At 31.9% G+C, this 14326-nt stretch overlaps 1 protein-coding gene and 1 long non-coding RNA gene across 4 annotated transcripts; one reads left to right on the forward strand and one right to left on the reverse strand.

Annotated features, from left to right (window-relative positions):
- Positions 1-21: 21 nt before the first annotated feature.
- Positions 22-11395, reverse strand: LOC106660853 (Fanconi anemia group D2 protein). 3 transcript variants are annotated; one of them, XM_024225130.1, is made up of 25 exons: positions 10877-11395; positions 8061-8206; positions 7866-8002; positions 7661-7796; positions 7527-7603; positions 7269-7461; positions 6974-7170; positions 6316-6466; positions 6141-6238; positions 5839-6004; positions 5601-5764; positions 5381-5523; positions 5216-5322; positions 5079-5152; positions 4787-4906; positions 4485-4728; positions 4281-4420; positions 3996-4227; positions 3133-3360; positions 2856-3015; positions 2570-2776; positions 2289-2505; positions 2043-2229; positions 257-559; positions 22-168 (listed from the first exon to the last, which is right to left on the reverse strand). In XM_024225130.1, the coding sequence occupies exons 1-25, from the start codon at positions 11274-11276 to the stop codon at positions 52-54; spliced, it is 4344 nt and encodes a 1447-aa protein (XP_024080898.1). In that variant the 5' UTR covers positions 11277-11395; the 3' UTR covers positions 22-51. The 3 variants fall into 3 exon arrangements, with proteins under 3 accessions (XP_024080898.1, XP_014239333.1, XP_014239332.1); XM_014383847.2 differs by having other exon boundaries at positions 242-559; positions 7661-7793; positions 10877-11394; XM_014383846.2 differs by having other exon boundaries at positions 242-559; positions 10877-11394.
- An 811-nt stretch (positions 11396-12206) lies between these two features.
- Positions 12207-14286, forward strand: LOC106674343. The gene is made up of 4 exons (XR_001341501.2): positions 12207-12828; positions 13715-13810; positions 13870-13953; positions 14055-14286. It is a non-coding gene; the product is annotated as an uncharacterized LOC106674343 (long non-coding RNA).
- The last annotated feature ends 40 nt before the right edge of the window (positions 14287-14326 follow it).

A 14326-nucleotide genomic window follows, 5' to 3' on the forward strand; every position in this document is an offset into this window, starting at 1 on the left:
TTGGATGGAAAACTATGACTATACTAATATAAAACATATTTATTCAAAATGTTAACAGGTATCACTGAGTGAGCCACTTGTTGCATTTGTAATGTCTTCATTATCACTTTCAGCCATTTCTACATCTTGAGCTTCTGGTTCATCATCTTCCCTTGTATCTGTAAGTTCCTATTTGAAAAAATAAAAAATTATGAAACCATAAAAAAGTAGAAAGTCAGGCAGAAATAAGGTCGGTTATTACTTGTGATGCAATTACTTCACCATGGTGGTCTTTGTTTTTCATGCTGCCCATAAAAAATGCATCAGCACACTTATTCTGTAGGATCATATTTTTCACAGAAAGAAGGATCATCTCCAAAATCCCTCTTAAGCTTGGTAGCTGCTGTATCAATGAGTTATCTTTGCTGACTTTGCTATAGTTGCAGATGTTCTGAATGTATCTAGTGATTACTTGGAGATTTTTTAAACATTGTGAAACGGTGTTCATTTCTATTTTGAACATGACGGAAAACACGTTCATACCTTGCGATAAAAACAGCTTCAACACTGGCAAGCAACCCTTACAACATAAAATAGTTATATGCATCATTCAAAGTTCATAAAAATATATATTATATATTTTGTTTAAACACATGCAAACTTCTAATTAAAACAGAAAGTAATTGAAACAAAACTATTGTAATTACTAAATTATTTACTACCGAAAGAAATAAATTTAGATGATTAAACTTGTGATGGTATTTCCTTATGCACTATAAATAAACATAAGTGCATTATTTTTAATAAATAAAGGAAATTAAGGAATATATGAAAAGAAAAGTCAACAAGTTAACGAAGTGCTTATCCCAAATTACTCGGAGGAATATCGAGTAATGTGGGGTAGTGGGAATGTAATTTGTTAATGTGAATGAAGAAGTTTATCTCCAATTAACCCGATGAATATCAAGCACTCTGGGGTAGTGTGAATGCTAACCAGATTAGCATGTTTATGTGTAATTTGTGTTTGTTATTTGTGAATAAATGATATTTGTGTTCTTCTATCCACAATTGAAGAGGGCCTGATATACGCAGAGGCTAGCAATAAATAAAGAAAAGAGAAAGTTGGTTACCATTAAATCTTAAATCATCATAATTTGCTGGAGAATCAGCAAAACAAAATAGTTAAAACATGAGAAAGATAAGAAAAGAAATGCAAAGTTAGGAAGAGGGAGCTGGCTGGCGATGACCAATGTAGTTTGCAGGCCCAAAAACTTAATTTAAAAAAAAAGTTACAGTTAAAACATTAAAGATCAAAGGTGTGCAAGAAAAAATTAGTTTTCTCAGTAATTTTTTGGAGTATTTCCACTAATGTAAATTTTTCAAAATGAGGGCTATAACTTTATTTTCATTATGTACATGTTATAAGAAGATATTGTATTTACATACATTTTTTTGTTATATATTAATTAAAAGTACAATGCAATTTCCAAATCCCTACAAACAATTCAGACAATATACAAATGCAATTAGGTGAAGCACTGAAAAAATTAAGTGAACTGCATATAACAAATCATACAACAGATCCCTCTCTCCCGATTTTACCATACGTAAACCTATTTTTTCAATATGTTATTCGAAGCCAAACTACCACAATAACACAAATAAATCAAAACAATTGAGAAATCGGACAAAGTGGAAGGGGACCAATTGAAAGCTTATTAAAATTTCCTATAAAATTGTTATAGGGTGCTGCTCCAGGACGATTTCCTGACCCCACCGTTCAATTGGAAGTTTTTGTAAAAAGTGTAAAAATTAACATTCCCAAATTTTTTGAATTTACTGATGAATGGCTGAAGCTAGGAAAACATTTAAAAAATTCATCTTGTTCAGCATAAAATTTTCTTTTAAAAATGAGCCATAGTGCACGTCAGGTCTGTGACTTAAAAGGCTGATGAAATATGTTATTTCCAAAGTTGGCCTTTTTTCTTGCAAATCCAGCGACCCTGAATTGGAACCTGGGACCTTTACTTGACAATGTGACATCTATCATTTTATTTAAATACCTTTAAAAATTGGCGAAGATTTAGTTTTGTGTCCTGAGCTTTGATTACTAGCACCAGTTGTTGTAGGCAGTTGATCACTCTTTCCCAAACCGCCAACTGTTCTTTGAAATCCTTTCCCTCAAGCCCTTTCTTGGTTACATTTGTTAAACATTTGCACAAGCAGGATATCAATATGTGCAAATTGCCCCTTTGAGAAATCATATGCGTTCAATTATACAATATTATTTTATAAGATGAAATTATTACTTGTTAAAATGCGGAAAGGAATTTAGATTTTTGTTTTCGTCTAAAACCCCAATTTCATCTGTTATCCAGAGTAGAGTACGAGAAATATTCTCAATCTCTCCATCGATGAAAAACAACTCAAGAAGCTTGTTCATCTGTTGGTTTAGCAGTGTACCTTTTACCTCGACCCCTTTAAAATCGTACCACTTTCTTTTCAAATAATACTCACAAATTTCATCTGAAAGTCATAAGATAGATAACAAAATAAAATAAAAAATAAGCGTTAATAAAATAATTCATACCAAGTTTTACAATTTTATTGTCTTCTTCATTTCCATCTTGGAGATTCCTCAGCGTATCTATCAATACAACTAGATTCACTGCTGAGCACAAGTCCAACATGCACTTTGAAATTGTTTTTAAATAATTGATTCCGGATTGTAGACTGAAATTAATAGTCACACCCTTCCCTTTGTCAACTGACTGGCCTCCCAATTTTAATGCACATTCTATCAAAAAGTTTATTAAAAAAATAACTAAATATAAATGTATATAGTTAAAATAGTTGTTAACAATAAAAAAAACTACTTAATAAGCATTTTATATATTCATCAGATTTAAGTTCAGGCCAAGAAAAATATGTGTTGTAAACACTGAAGATTAATGCTGTACATTTTTTAAGATCACTCATGCCTGACCCAAACATGCTTGGTACATCCATAATGTTGTCATGGATTTCACAAAGATGCTGTAACAAACAATTATGCCATAACTTTGATGGTATTTTATTGGTTAATATTTTGTATTCCATTTAACAATAACATATATTGTGGATTTGCCTGTCAATTAAGATTAAAAAACTCACATGAAAATGTTCCACAATCTTCTGTAACTGATTAGCTATGTGGTTTGTTAACTTTGTAGTGTTCCTCACAATTAGATTAATAGGAATATTCATCAAATTCTCAAAACCATTAACTTGTCTAACCTGAAGAGGTTTTTTTACCTCAAGGCAGAACTTAAGTTTAGCATTCAAATCTTCTAATATAAGCATGAGTTCGCTGGGTCCAAATTCTGGAGTTATGTTACTCCCCTGGATTAAAAATAAACAAATATATGAACATTTACAAAATGTTTACAAAATAGTTGCATATGCTAAAATACACCCGTCCTTCAATTTAGAATATTCTTATGAATCCTTATGAATATCCTTTCCTCGTGGATTTGATGCGAATAAAAATTGTATAAATTGAGTTTGTCACTAAAAAAAAGGAAAATATTGGAAATAAAAGCTAGTAAAAGTTTTAGGAATACATGTGTACATATTTACATAACTTGACAAAAAAATAATTGACATTTCAAAAAACTGAAGTATGTAGTAACAACGTCGTCCTCTCAAGTAACATTGCTCATTTTCACAGTATGGCAGCAGCCAGACATTGCCTTATGTGGGCCTAACACAACAAAGTGTCTTTCTGTGTCATGTGTTCTGCCAACCAATCTCAAATATTGACTGAATAATACTATAATTTTTAACACTTATAGGAAAAGATGTATGTACATATACATATACATATATAAAATAAGATCATATTAATCAATTCCACTTATAAAAAGTCCAGCCAAAATTGAGGTAAATTTGCTATACTCGTATATAAAAAGTGCCATGTAAATTGATGGACAGGTGTATATAAAAAATAATTTTGTAAAACTATGTGTTCATATTACATTTACTGGCTGAGGGTGGAGGTTCAATGGATGTGTTAATAAAAGGAACACATCAAAATCTAATTCTCTCATATAATTCCTTAATTTGGAAAATTCAACAGCTATAAACTCATCTTCCTCTTTTCCCTCATCACTCTCAGCCTGTGTTGGAGGTGGTTCATCTAAAGTTTCTTCATCTTCATTTTCTTTTTCGTTCTTCTTTCTATTGCTTTTGTTTACAGGTTTTTTTATCCTAAAAATAATAATGAGATTATATACATTTTATGAAAAATAAGTTAAAAATACCTTTTGGTTTTTTCTCTGAGGTTGACAGTTTTACTGTTCTCATCTAGAAAATACTGAGGAGGAGTGTAAGCAACTGCTTGAGCTAAACAGCTAGCAATCATGTTTTGCAGTTGAACTATCCCTCGAAGCCTAATTAAAATCTTAAACCAAAAATAATTATGGGAAATTCAAAAAGACAGGGTAGAAAAAATTATATACACTTACATTGTCTGGAGAACCTTCTTTGATAAGATAAACAAAGGAATTAATCGACTCTCGGAACCAGTTGCAAGTATGAAAAAGAGCGTCTAGACCTATTTTTTGGAAATAAGGTTCTACCAAGCCAAACTTGGAGTAGAAAGTGAAAGACGGAAAAACAACTGCACACCCGAGTAGAGCATCTATTTCACTGAGGTCTGCCAATTCCAAAGCCCTAATGACCCGCAACAAGCTTGGCAATGTGATGACCCTTAAAGATGAAAATTTACGAAAAACAATAAAGTTAAATTTCCTATTTTTATATCTACTTAGAATGTGACATTTGGCTTCTGTTTCTCTCTTCTAGAATGGCACCAACTATATTCAATGCAATGGGATCTTCTAAGTCGTTGTCTAGACAGTACTCCAATGATGTTTCCAAGTCATCACTAGAAAATAAAATAAAATAGAAAATATAATTTTTTTTAAAAAGCTAATTTTTCCATTTGGGTTGCATAATATTTCAGTTTATTGGGTTTTATTTCATGCAAAACATTACAAAATTATTAAATAGATGATTGTAAGGCAAAATTATCATCATAAATAAAAATAGCCTCTCACTTTTTCTTGAAACTAGAACTAGCGATGACATAGTGAGTTTGGAAAGATCCTTGCATTATCTGAGACACTTTTTTCTAAAATAAAAACAGTTTAAATATGTTTCTTTAAATTATATAATACAGTCGGTTTTATATTACCTTGAATGCTTTATCCATATTTGGACAAGTCATTATTGCAAAAGATAATTGGTCATAAATTAAAACACCATCTTCTGAAGCACACTGTGTCCCGTTCAAAACTAATTCTGCAACCAGATTCTGAATTAGTCCTTGATATGGACAAGTTAAATAATGATTGTTAACCTAATAGATTAAATGCCTTTTCTGATTGTGGGTTCAACATAATTAATTCAGAGTTTTCAGGTGTTACGTTCATTTCATCACCCTGCATGTTAACCATGAACTTAACAACAGTAATTGCACAAACAATGCCACTTCTATAAATTCTAAAAGGCAGATATTGAGCATATTAAAAATTGCAAATGCAGACAAAATTAAAGACAACATATAATTATATATTCACTTCGGATCAGGGCAACAAAGCTGTTTCTGAGCAATCATATAAATTTCATCCTGGAATGAAGCGCTCGAATCAATGGAAGCATCACTGAAAGCCATTGTACATAGAATATCCATCAATTCCCTTATCTCACCAGTATTCATTTCACCAACCAAGTCCAGCAGATGCTAAATTTATATTATTAAAATGTCATATTCCCAAATATTTGAACACATCAACAACACCAATAAAATAAACATACTGTGATTCGAGTCGCAAAAGGTGATATAAATGATGTGTAATTTTCTGTAAGATATTGCAAAACGTTTAATACTGGTTTTGAGACGTTGATGTTCTTTGTCACACAATCAATAAGATTAATAATAATCATTTTTCTATGGTAAGACTCCATCTTTTTAAAACAGCTCCTATAAATTTAAATTAAATTCAACAAAAATTCAATAAATAATAACTATTATTGTTATCATTACTTATCTGTATAAACATATTGTTATCACAAGGATAATCAATTACTAACAATAAAGCATCAAAAAACTAACTTACACATAAAACAAGAAAAAATATTTTGAGATGATGACATCGTTCACTACTAATAAGGTAGACATGAGTTTAAGCAAATCATTGAAGTATGTTACAATAACCTGAAAGCAGATTTATTTTATTTAAATGGTAAATTTAATCAATTAAAGGTACAAATTTTATAATTTGTAAGGCTTACAATTAAAGCAGCATCTAATGTTTCATCGATGAGAGAAGTTTGAAAATGTCCAGTTCTGATTTTGGTTTTTATCAAGTTCTCAATGGCTCTCTTTTTCAAGACATCCGTGGCGACAGAATAAAGAATTATTAAGATCAAAAGATCAATGGGCCTGAAATGCACAGTGTGAGGTCTTGTCAGACAGTTTATTCATTCATGATCATCCAATCAAACTCATTCTACGTTACAATCAGACATGTTTCAAATTCATTAGCAAACTAGACACATTTCAAAGTTATAAAACATATTAGGTTATAGAGAGAAAACAGACACATAACAAATATTTTACAGTACAATTAGAATTACTACATGATGTACAAAGAGAGGACTCTTTAAAAATTAAGTAATTAAAAAAAACTTGTTAATACAAAAGTATAACAAAACACATAACTTATGAAATGAAAACTAAAAAACTTTATTAGTCCTATAATTAACAAAATGGATCTAACGCATATATCTGAATTTGGTTTAATTTTACAAAGCTGCCCAGAAAATTATTAAACTCAAGTCAAATTATTATCACCAAATCCCAAAATACTTCCGACCAAAACTTAAAAGGGACAATAAATGAGGTTGATAAGGAATAATCATGCTGTAGACAGATAAAATTATTACAGACTTGTGTTGTTTGTGAGATTTTATTTTCCCAATGTTTTTCAACCAAATGTCAGCAAATTTTTTATTCAGTAAAATCTGGCTTCGAATCCTTTCAAAAATCAAAGACAAAACACTGCTGCGATCATCAGAGCTTATTTGTTGAGTCAAGTGGTCACCCGCATGGCACAAAACCAATTCTGATCGCAAACCATTAAAAATCTGCAAATCTCAAAATAATTTAAATTATGCCCAATGGTATATGAGTTAGGGAAATTGTAAGTTGATGATTATTCACAAAAAATTTATCATCATTTTACCTCATCTAAATGGTTTATAGGAGGAGAAGCTATTATAAAGCTCATATATGAGGCGACATGACTTATTTCTGTCCTCCTCAATGACCTTATGAGATTCATCTGGAGTTCAAAGCGGCAATCACCCTCTAGGCAAAAGTTCGAAAGAGCATTAAGTATTGTAGGTGTCAAATTAGGAGAAACTTTCAGCAAATCTCTAAATGGAGAAAAACATAATAAACAAAACAATATCCATCATAACAAATGCAAAAAATTACTGACAATAATTCCTTTGAAACTTCTTCCCTCTGTTCATCGGCAATGATTTCTGGTAGACAAGTAATTATTTCATGTTGAAGCTGAAAGAAATATATATAATAGATACATAAGAGTACATAAAAACACAACTGACTTACAACAACAGCAGAAGTTGAATGAATTACATCAAATAACCTTTGTGTGACTACAGCCGGCTCAATTATTTTTGGTAAAAACCGCATAGGTTGAAGAATCATCTTCACCCACATTGTGCATTCTTCATCAGCTCCTCCTCTGTATTCAAATTAAAAAAATTAAAGCAATGTAATAAATTAATATTACTAGCAACGTTCTGCAACTTACTTAACAGGTGTTATGTTTTCACTCAAACTATTCAGCAAAAATTCAATTAAACTCGGCTGCAGGCATTCGATGGTAAGCAGAAGTCTTATGAGGCTGCCTTGGTACTCACCCCTTGCAATATTTACCTCACAGCAAGTCTAAAGCATATAACCAACCAAATAAAACATTCTCTCACCGAGCAAAAATAGAGGGTACCTTTGTCGGTAGTAAAGATATTTTGAATAATTCCTTGTTTGATAAATAATTTTTTAATTCCAACAAAAATTTCTTGATCACATCTTTTTCTTTTGATGAAGATAAAGCTTTTGATACATTCCGTATAAAAACTGCTTGATCTTGTTCTAAAAATAATACATTAAAAGATTACCAACTTATTTTCTACAAGAACATCATACATTTACATAATACATTCAATACATAAATTGATAGAAAACAATTTACTGTTTGGGCACTAATATAATTGAACCTTTTTACATTTAATATCTCATGCAAAAAACTTAATAAATATTTTTGTTTCTAAACATTGACTTTAGAAACAAACATATTGGTAAAAAGCTAGTCTCTACAGAACAATGTCTAATGTGCAATTTTAAATAAAGTAGAAGCCGTTTTAAATGAGGGTATTTAAACTAAAAGGATACATGAATTCTCGGAGTGCCAATGTTTTTAAAAAATAGCCCATTTGTATGTCAGTCTACTAGTTTCAAATACGGGAACTTTTCCTTATTGTGAGAGATGCTGTGTCCAATACCTTGCACATACATTCGCAGCAATTCATGTTCCTAGAGAAGTTGATAAAAGTTCTTTTCTAATTTGAAATAAGTTATTAATTTGATCTATTAACTAAAATTAAATTGGATCAACCTCTTTCTAGAGAAAGCGTTTAACATTGTGAAATTTGAAAATTTATTTAATTAGTAGCTATAAAGAAGAGATGGATATTAAAGAGGGTGGAATGGTTGGTGGTTACCTTGTCTTGCAAGTTTCTTCTAAAGTATGTTCCAAAAATCAACCCTTTTTTTCATGACTGATTTATAATTTTTATGACATGAAAGTTAATCCTTTAACATTTTTTAAGCTTATCTTTTATTCATGTACTAAAATGGTGGTGACTCAAAAATGTTACATTGTTTTCATAAATTAACTCAGGCAAGTTAAAAATATAAATCTTTCAATAAACCATTTAAAAAAATATTGATTCTTATTATTTGTTTTAAATTTCAATTAATTATTCTTATTATGTGTGGTGTTTAGTGACCATTAGCCAATGATTATTTGGAGATCGAGAGAGGTCTCAACACGACACACAAAAAATGACACATCTACACAGAAAACAACCACTTTGAGCCTTGAAGATGATCTCAATAAAGATCAAAACATTGGCATGATAAAGAAAATGTTTTTCTAAAGACCGCACCTCACGATCTCCAAATAATTATTCTTTTTATGTAAGGTCTTGGTTGAGATGGAAAAAAAAATTAATTGAAATAATTAAAATGTCGCTTAGACCACTAAACATAAATGGATTATTTTTAAATATAAAAAGCTTTAATAACAAATTGTACAAGTATGTAAATAAAAAATTAATAACAAATCAGTTAAAATTAAAGTTGAGAGTGGTATGTCTTGAAGCAAGATGTCACACATAAGGCCACTGACAATCGGGATAGAAGTATAACAATTATCGTCAAACTGCTGTACCACGATGATCTCATTGTTTACTACTTATCGCACAAGTTATTTTATAATTATTTTTTTTATCTGTAGAAGGAATTAATTTTGAAAAATGTCTATCAATCATTATCAGTGGTGCACTGTTTTTAAAAAAGTCAATTTTTGCAGACATCATGATCCAATTGTGGAACTCTGGGGAATTTGACACATCCCCTTTCTCCTTATAAATAACGAAACTATTCCACACAGTCATTTCAATTAGATGACAAAATATTTCGATTAATATTTTTCCCTTTGCTTTCTAGGAATAGGATAGGCTGAGATTTGCTGGTCACAGTGTTTTTGTGTTGCTTTGTGACAGTGTTTGCACACTATTTCTTCCATGTTTTTGATATCACAGAATAAATACCATGCAAAGTTGAGAGAAGGGTCCTTTGAAGAATGAAATTTAGCGACAAATCGTTATAAACCAGCTATATTTTGTTTAGCTTTGGGCAGGGGTGATTTTCTAGATCGTATGTTTCATTGTTAAAAAAATACAAAAGTTTTGAATTTTGCAAAAACTACTATAAGACAACTTGTTGAAAAACATGTTGAAGTGCTTGCTTGTCTTGACTAGTATAACTACAAAACTGGTTTGTGAAGAACACTGAAAAATAATTTTTATTATTATTATTGTTTTCTGTAAAAAATTTACACATTTAACAATTTGTTGATAGCTATCAATAAAAGATCGGACTACTGGGATGGGATTGAGAGAGCGGAGTCAGCCACTGCTGGAACTCAATGTTTAGGAATGTTGGTTGAGGTTTAGGGTTGTGCTAGGTCATGAGGCCACTGTCTTTTTACGCAGTGTGTTGGATCAGTAGGGCGCTATTGTGTCACATCTCAGAAAGATGATCGTTGTATTGTTTCAAATTCAGACATTCTACTGCTGTCGAGATTGAACAATGACTTCAACAAGTTTTTGACAACATTTAATGTCAGTTTATGCAAGGGGAAGACTTTCAAAAACTCGATTACGTGCGAGAGGTCAAGAATCTCTGACACAGAGAACAGCTCAGACAAGTTTAAGAAATCACATCAATTGGCCTGAGCAAGATTGGACTAAAATTTTGTTTTCGGATGAGTCAAGGTTTTGTTTTAGGTTTTCTGGTGCCAAGAGAGCACATATCCTCGCAACATTTACACTCTGGAGAAGCTGTGGAGGTGGTAATGTAATGGTTTGAGGAGGCATTTCCATGGTAGGTCGCACAAACTTATCTTCATCGAGGGTACCCTAAGAGTAGGGTTGAAATATAAAAAAAAAAATATTCCAGGGAATAGAAGTTACTTACTCAGGGTGTTATGACTCATATCTTTGCACAAGACAAAGCCGGCACTAAGAAGGGTCTCTTCCAAGAAGTCGAACTTTTTCTCGGATACTGAGCTTATTCGGCTGAAGGAGTCAGGTGAAATATTCGGGATTACGTCGACTTTACGAGGAGATCGGCTTCTCGAAGGCATTTCGTTGAATTTAGCCGTCTTCCGGCCTGGAATATCGATCGCGTCCCTTTGGGAACTTTGAAGGGTGTTGACATTTTCCTTATCCAACGGCGGCGAGGATGGCTTCGACGTGATGGACGAACCGCTGAACGAAGTGGAAACGCTCGATTGACTCGAGCCAACTAGGAACTCTTCCCCTCCGATCAGCGTACTCGAAGCCTGAGGATGAACTTTTTTCCTCCTTTTGTACATATTGTATCCTCGTGGATAATCCTTTCACCCAAGTTCAGTATGAACAATCATAACAAATTCGAATTGAGCGATAGCTCACGCCAACCAGTTTGTATCCTTCCAACATCCGTCGACCGCCAAAGATTGAAGGACATTCGATACCACAGTTCAAGATCGATACCCTTCGATAATAATGCAGCAATAAGATGTCCCTAGGATTCAGAAACGAACGGCATCCCCGCTTCGTAATGAACCCTGGGCACAGACGAAGCCTCAGCAGAGACGATAATAAAAAGGGTACCTCAACTACCGTTACGGAATGATCTCTCATCCCTGTAAGAGGTTTGAAAAGGGGAGGATACAAAAGGGAAAAATCCCACACCTCCGTTCAAAAAGAGCAAGCCTCTGCAGAGATTTCCACGTATGGACTTCTTCCATTAGGAATGCTGGGATGGAGATTGACCAGGTCATTCGGGAGACACAGACTTCCTCTTCGCCCAAAAATTAATAACGCATGGAGAAAATGATAATGGCCCAGGTGAACATCCGTCAGCCAAAAGCTGCCTCGGCAGTATTATATTTATTTCTCCCTTGCAAACTTTTGTTACACCTTTTCAAATTTTCGTGATAACTATTCCCAACGAAAAGGAAAAAAAAGAATTCTTTAACTTCCGCATATATCGTGCCACGTTTCGATCTTAATTTAGATCATCAGGCATCATTTTCACATTTTACACGAATTTGTATAATTGAAACAATGTTTATAAATCCCAGGCCCTGAAATGATCTCAATAAAGATCTAAACGTTGGCAAGAAAATGTTTTTCTGTTTTTCATCACACGATTCAATATAATTGCACAAACCAGATTATTGTGCAATATTATTGTATGTCTAAACCAAAGTCGAGGTGCTCTACGAGGGCGAACTCTACGTCCGATTATAGTTTATGTAGGAAGTTGCACTGGAACGTCGGATGATCGTTCATCACTAAACTTGATGATGAGCTTATCGATAACGCTGATAACTGACAGTTAGCAGATCCGTCTAATGTTAGTCATTAGTCTTCGCTTTAAAGGAAAGTTTCAATATATTTTTTATTAAAGTGTTCTCCGTCGAATTTTAAAACAAGACATTAGGACCGTTATGTTTGTACAGCTTAAAATAATATCGTATTTGGCTAATAAGATAAAAATAACCCGTGATCACTGCCCTTAGGTGTCGTAGCTTTATTTACATTAAATGGAATTTAAATTTCTGAAAAATAAATTGAGGAATGTTGCGGTTTTTGTATTTGTAATAAGTCTTACATTTATTTTATACCAAATAACGTTCGTGTCTATGATTGACGACTCCAGTGACTCTATTGTAGGGAACAATGTTCAAAAAATAATCTTGAAACCAAAGTTGGAAGCGATTTTGAACTCGAATAAAAGCTTCAAGTGTAAAACTGGCATGGAAATTGATTTTTCCAAATTCAACGATGACTATTGTGATTGTGATGATGGAAGTGACGAACCCAGGACAAATGCTTGTGTCGACAGCGAATTTCTCTGCTGGCACAAGTCCAAAATTGGTAAATTTATTCATATAACGTTTTGAAATTTGTGGATTGTATATAAATCAATGCAAAGTTATATAGGCAATAAACGTTTGTACTTTATATATTAATCACTTCTTTTAGCAAAGGAAAACTAATACTTGTATATTTTGTTAAGTTAGCATATCTGTAAGTTGTTTCTTTCCACTAGTTAAACTGTGTTAGTTCATTTACCATAGTATATCCGACAGGCATTTATGTTTAATTAAATTGTTATAAAGGCACTATTATTTATATATACAGCATTGATCGTGAAACTTTACTATAGAGTATAATTAATTGTATGTATAAACTTTAGTAACTAATTAAATTAATTATATTTTTTGTATAAGTTCATGGTAGAGATGAAAAAGCAAGTGTCACAAGCGGGATTCGAACCCACAGCCTTCAATACACTGCTGCTTGAACCACTTGAGTTATCGTGAGATCAAGTGGTTAGAGCAGCGGCATATTGAGCCGAAGGGCTTTGAATCCCGCTCGTGACACTGGCTTTTTTATCTCAACCAAGACCTTAGATAAAAAGTATAATTAATTGAAATAATTAATATATTCAATTATGACCAATAAATAGATATATTGTTTAGTAACTAGGTTTTTATATTATCTATCGCCAAAATATTCTAATAATATTTTTTTATATTATGTATACATTTTTTTAAGTCATAACTCATGATTTGTGTATTCCTTACTCTAGTTTACAAAATAAATTAAAACAAAAATTATTTTTCCCAAAAAAGGTATATAAATATAAAATTGTTTATTAATGATTCATAGGGGACGATTATTTCAGGCTAAAACCTATTTAAATTTTACTATTTGAAAAAATGACAAATATGATGTAAGAAAATAATTTATTTTTTAGTTAAGATCCCATCAGGATGGGTAAATGATGGGATATGTGATTGCTGTGATGGCTCTGATGAGTATGCTTCCATAAAATCTCCAATTAACTTAGACCGTACGTATTTTACATATAATACAATATATTCATTTTAGTGTTTATTTTTTCCTTTCTAGCATCAGTTCAAAAGGCTATAGGACAGTACATGACCCCGTGTTCGAACCGTTGCTTAACCTAGAGCCAGTTAAATCTAACAAAATGTAAGTTTTTTTCTAGTGCTTCTTAAGCTTATGATGTAAAATTAAATGTAAATGTTATATTTTAATATTGAGATATTTGATAATTAGATTTACATTTCCAGGTATGACAGTTGAGCCTACAGTGCCGTTTCAACAAAGCTAGAACAGTGTTACTCAAGACAAAATTCAAGGTTGCAGTTGTAACAAAATAATTGTAACTAAATTTACACTTAATGGAATTGAAATATTGAGTAGAGCATTTGTTCAGATGTTATAATAACTGTTAAAATTTATTTTAAAAAATGTCTTATTAGTTTTTTTAGTTATCATTGGGGTTGTTTAAAAAATAAAAACTTTTATATACGTTTAGGAAAACTGAAAATGTTTAAATTGT

Source organism: Cimex lectularius, unplaced genomic scaffold (assembly GCF_000648675.2).
Source record: "Cimex lectularius strain Harlan isolate CLEC.00 unplaced genomic scaffold, Clec_2.1 scaffold24, whole genome shotgun sequence".
NCBI classification, from domain to species: Eukaryota; Metazoa; Arthropoda; class Insecta; order Hemiptera; family Cimicidae; genus Cimex; species Cimex lectularius.

What these genes read in the sequence shown, in the direction of transcription:
- LOC106660853 (XM_014383846.2), bottom strand. Translation starts at nt 11,276, where the DNA reads ATGTACAAAAGGAGGAAAAAAGTTCATCCTCAGGCTTCGAGTACGCTG. An exon ending in CTTTTGCGACTCGAATCACA is followed by an intron (nt 5,765 to 5,838) that starts GTATGTTTATTT and finishes ATATAAATTTAG; the next exon opens with CATCTGCTGGACTTGGTTGG. An exon ending in CAATAAAATTGTAAAACTTG is followed by an intron (nt 2,506 to 2,569) that starts GTATGAATTATT and finishes TATGACTTTCAG; the next exon opens with ATGAAATTTGTGAGTATTAT.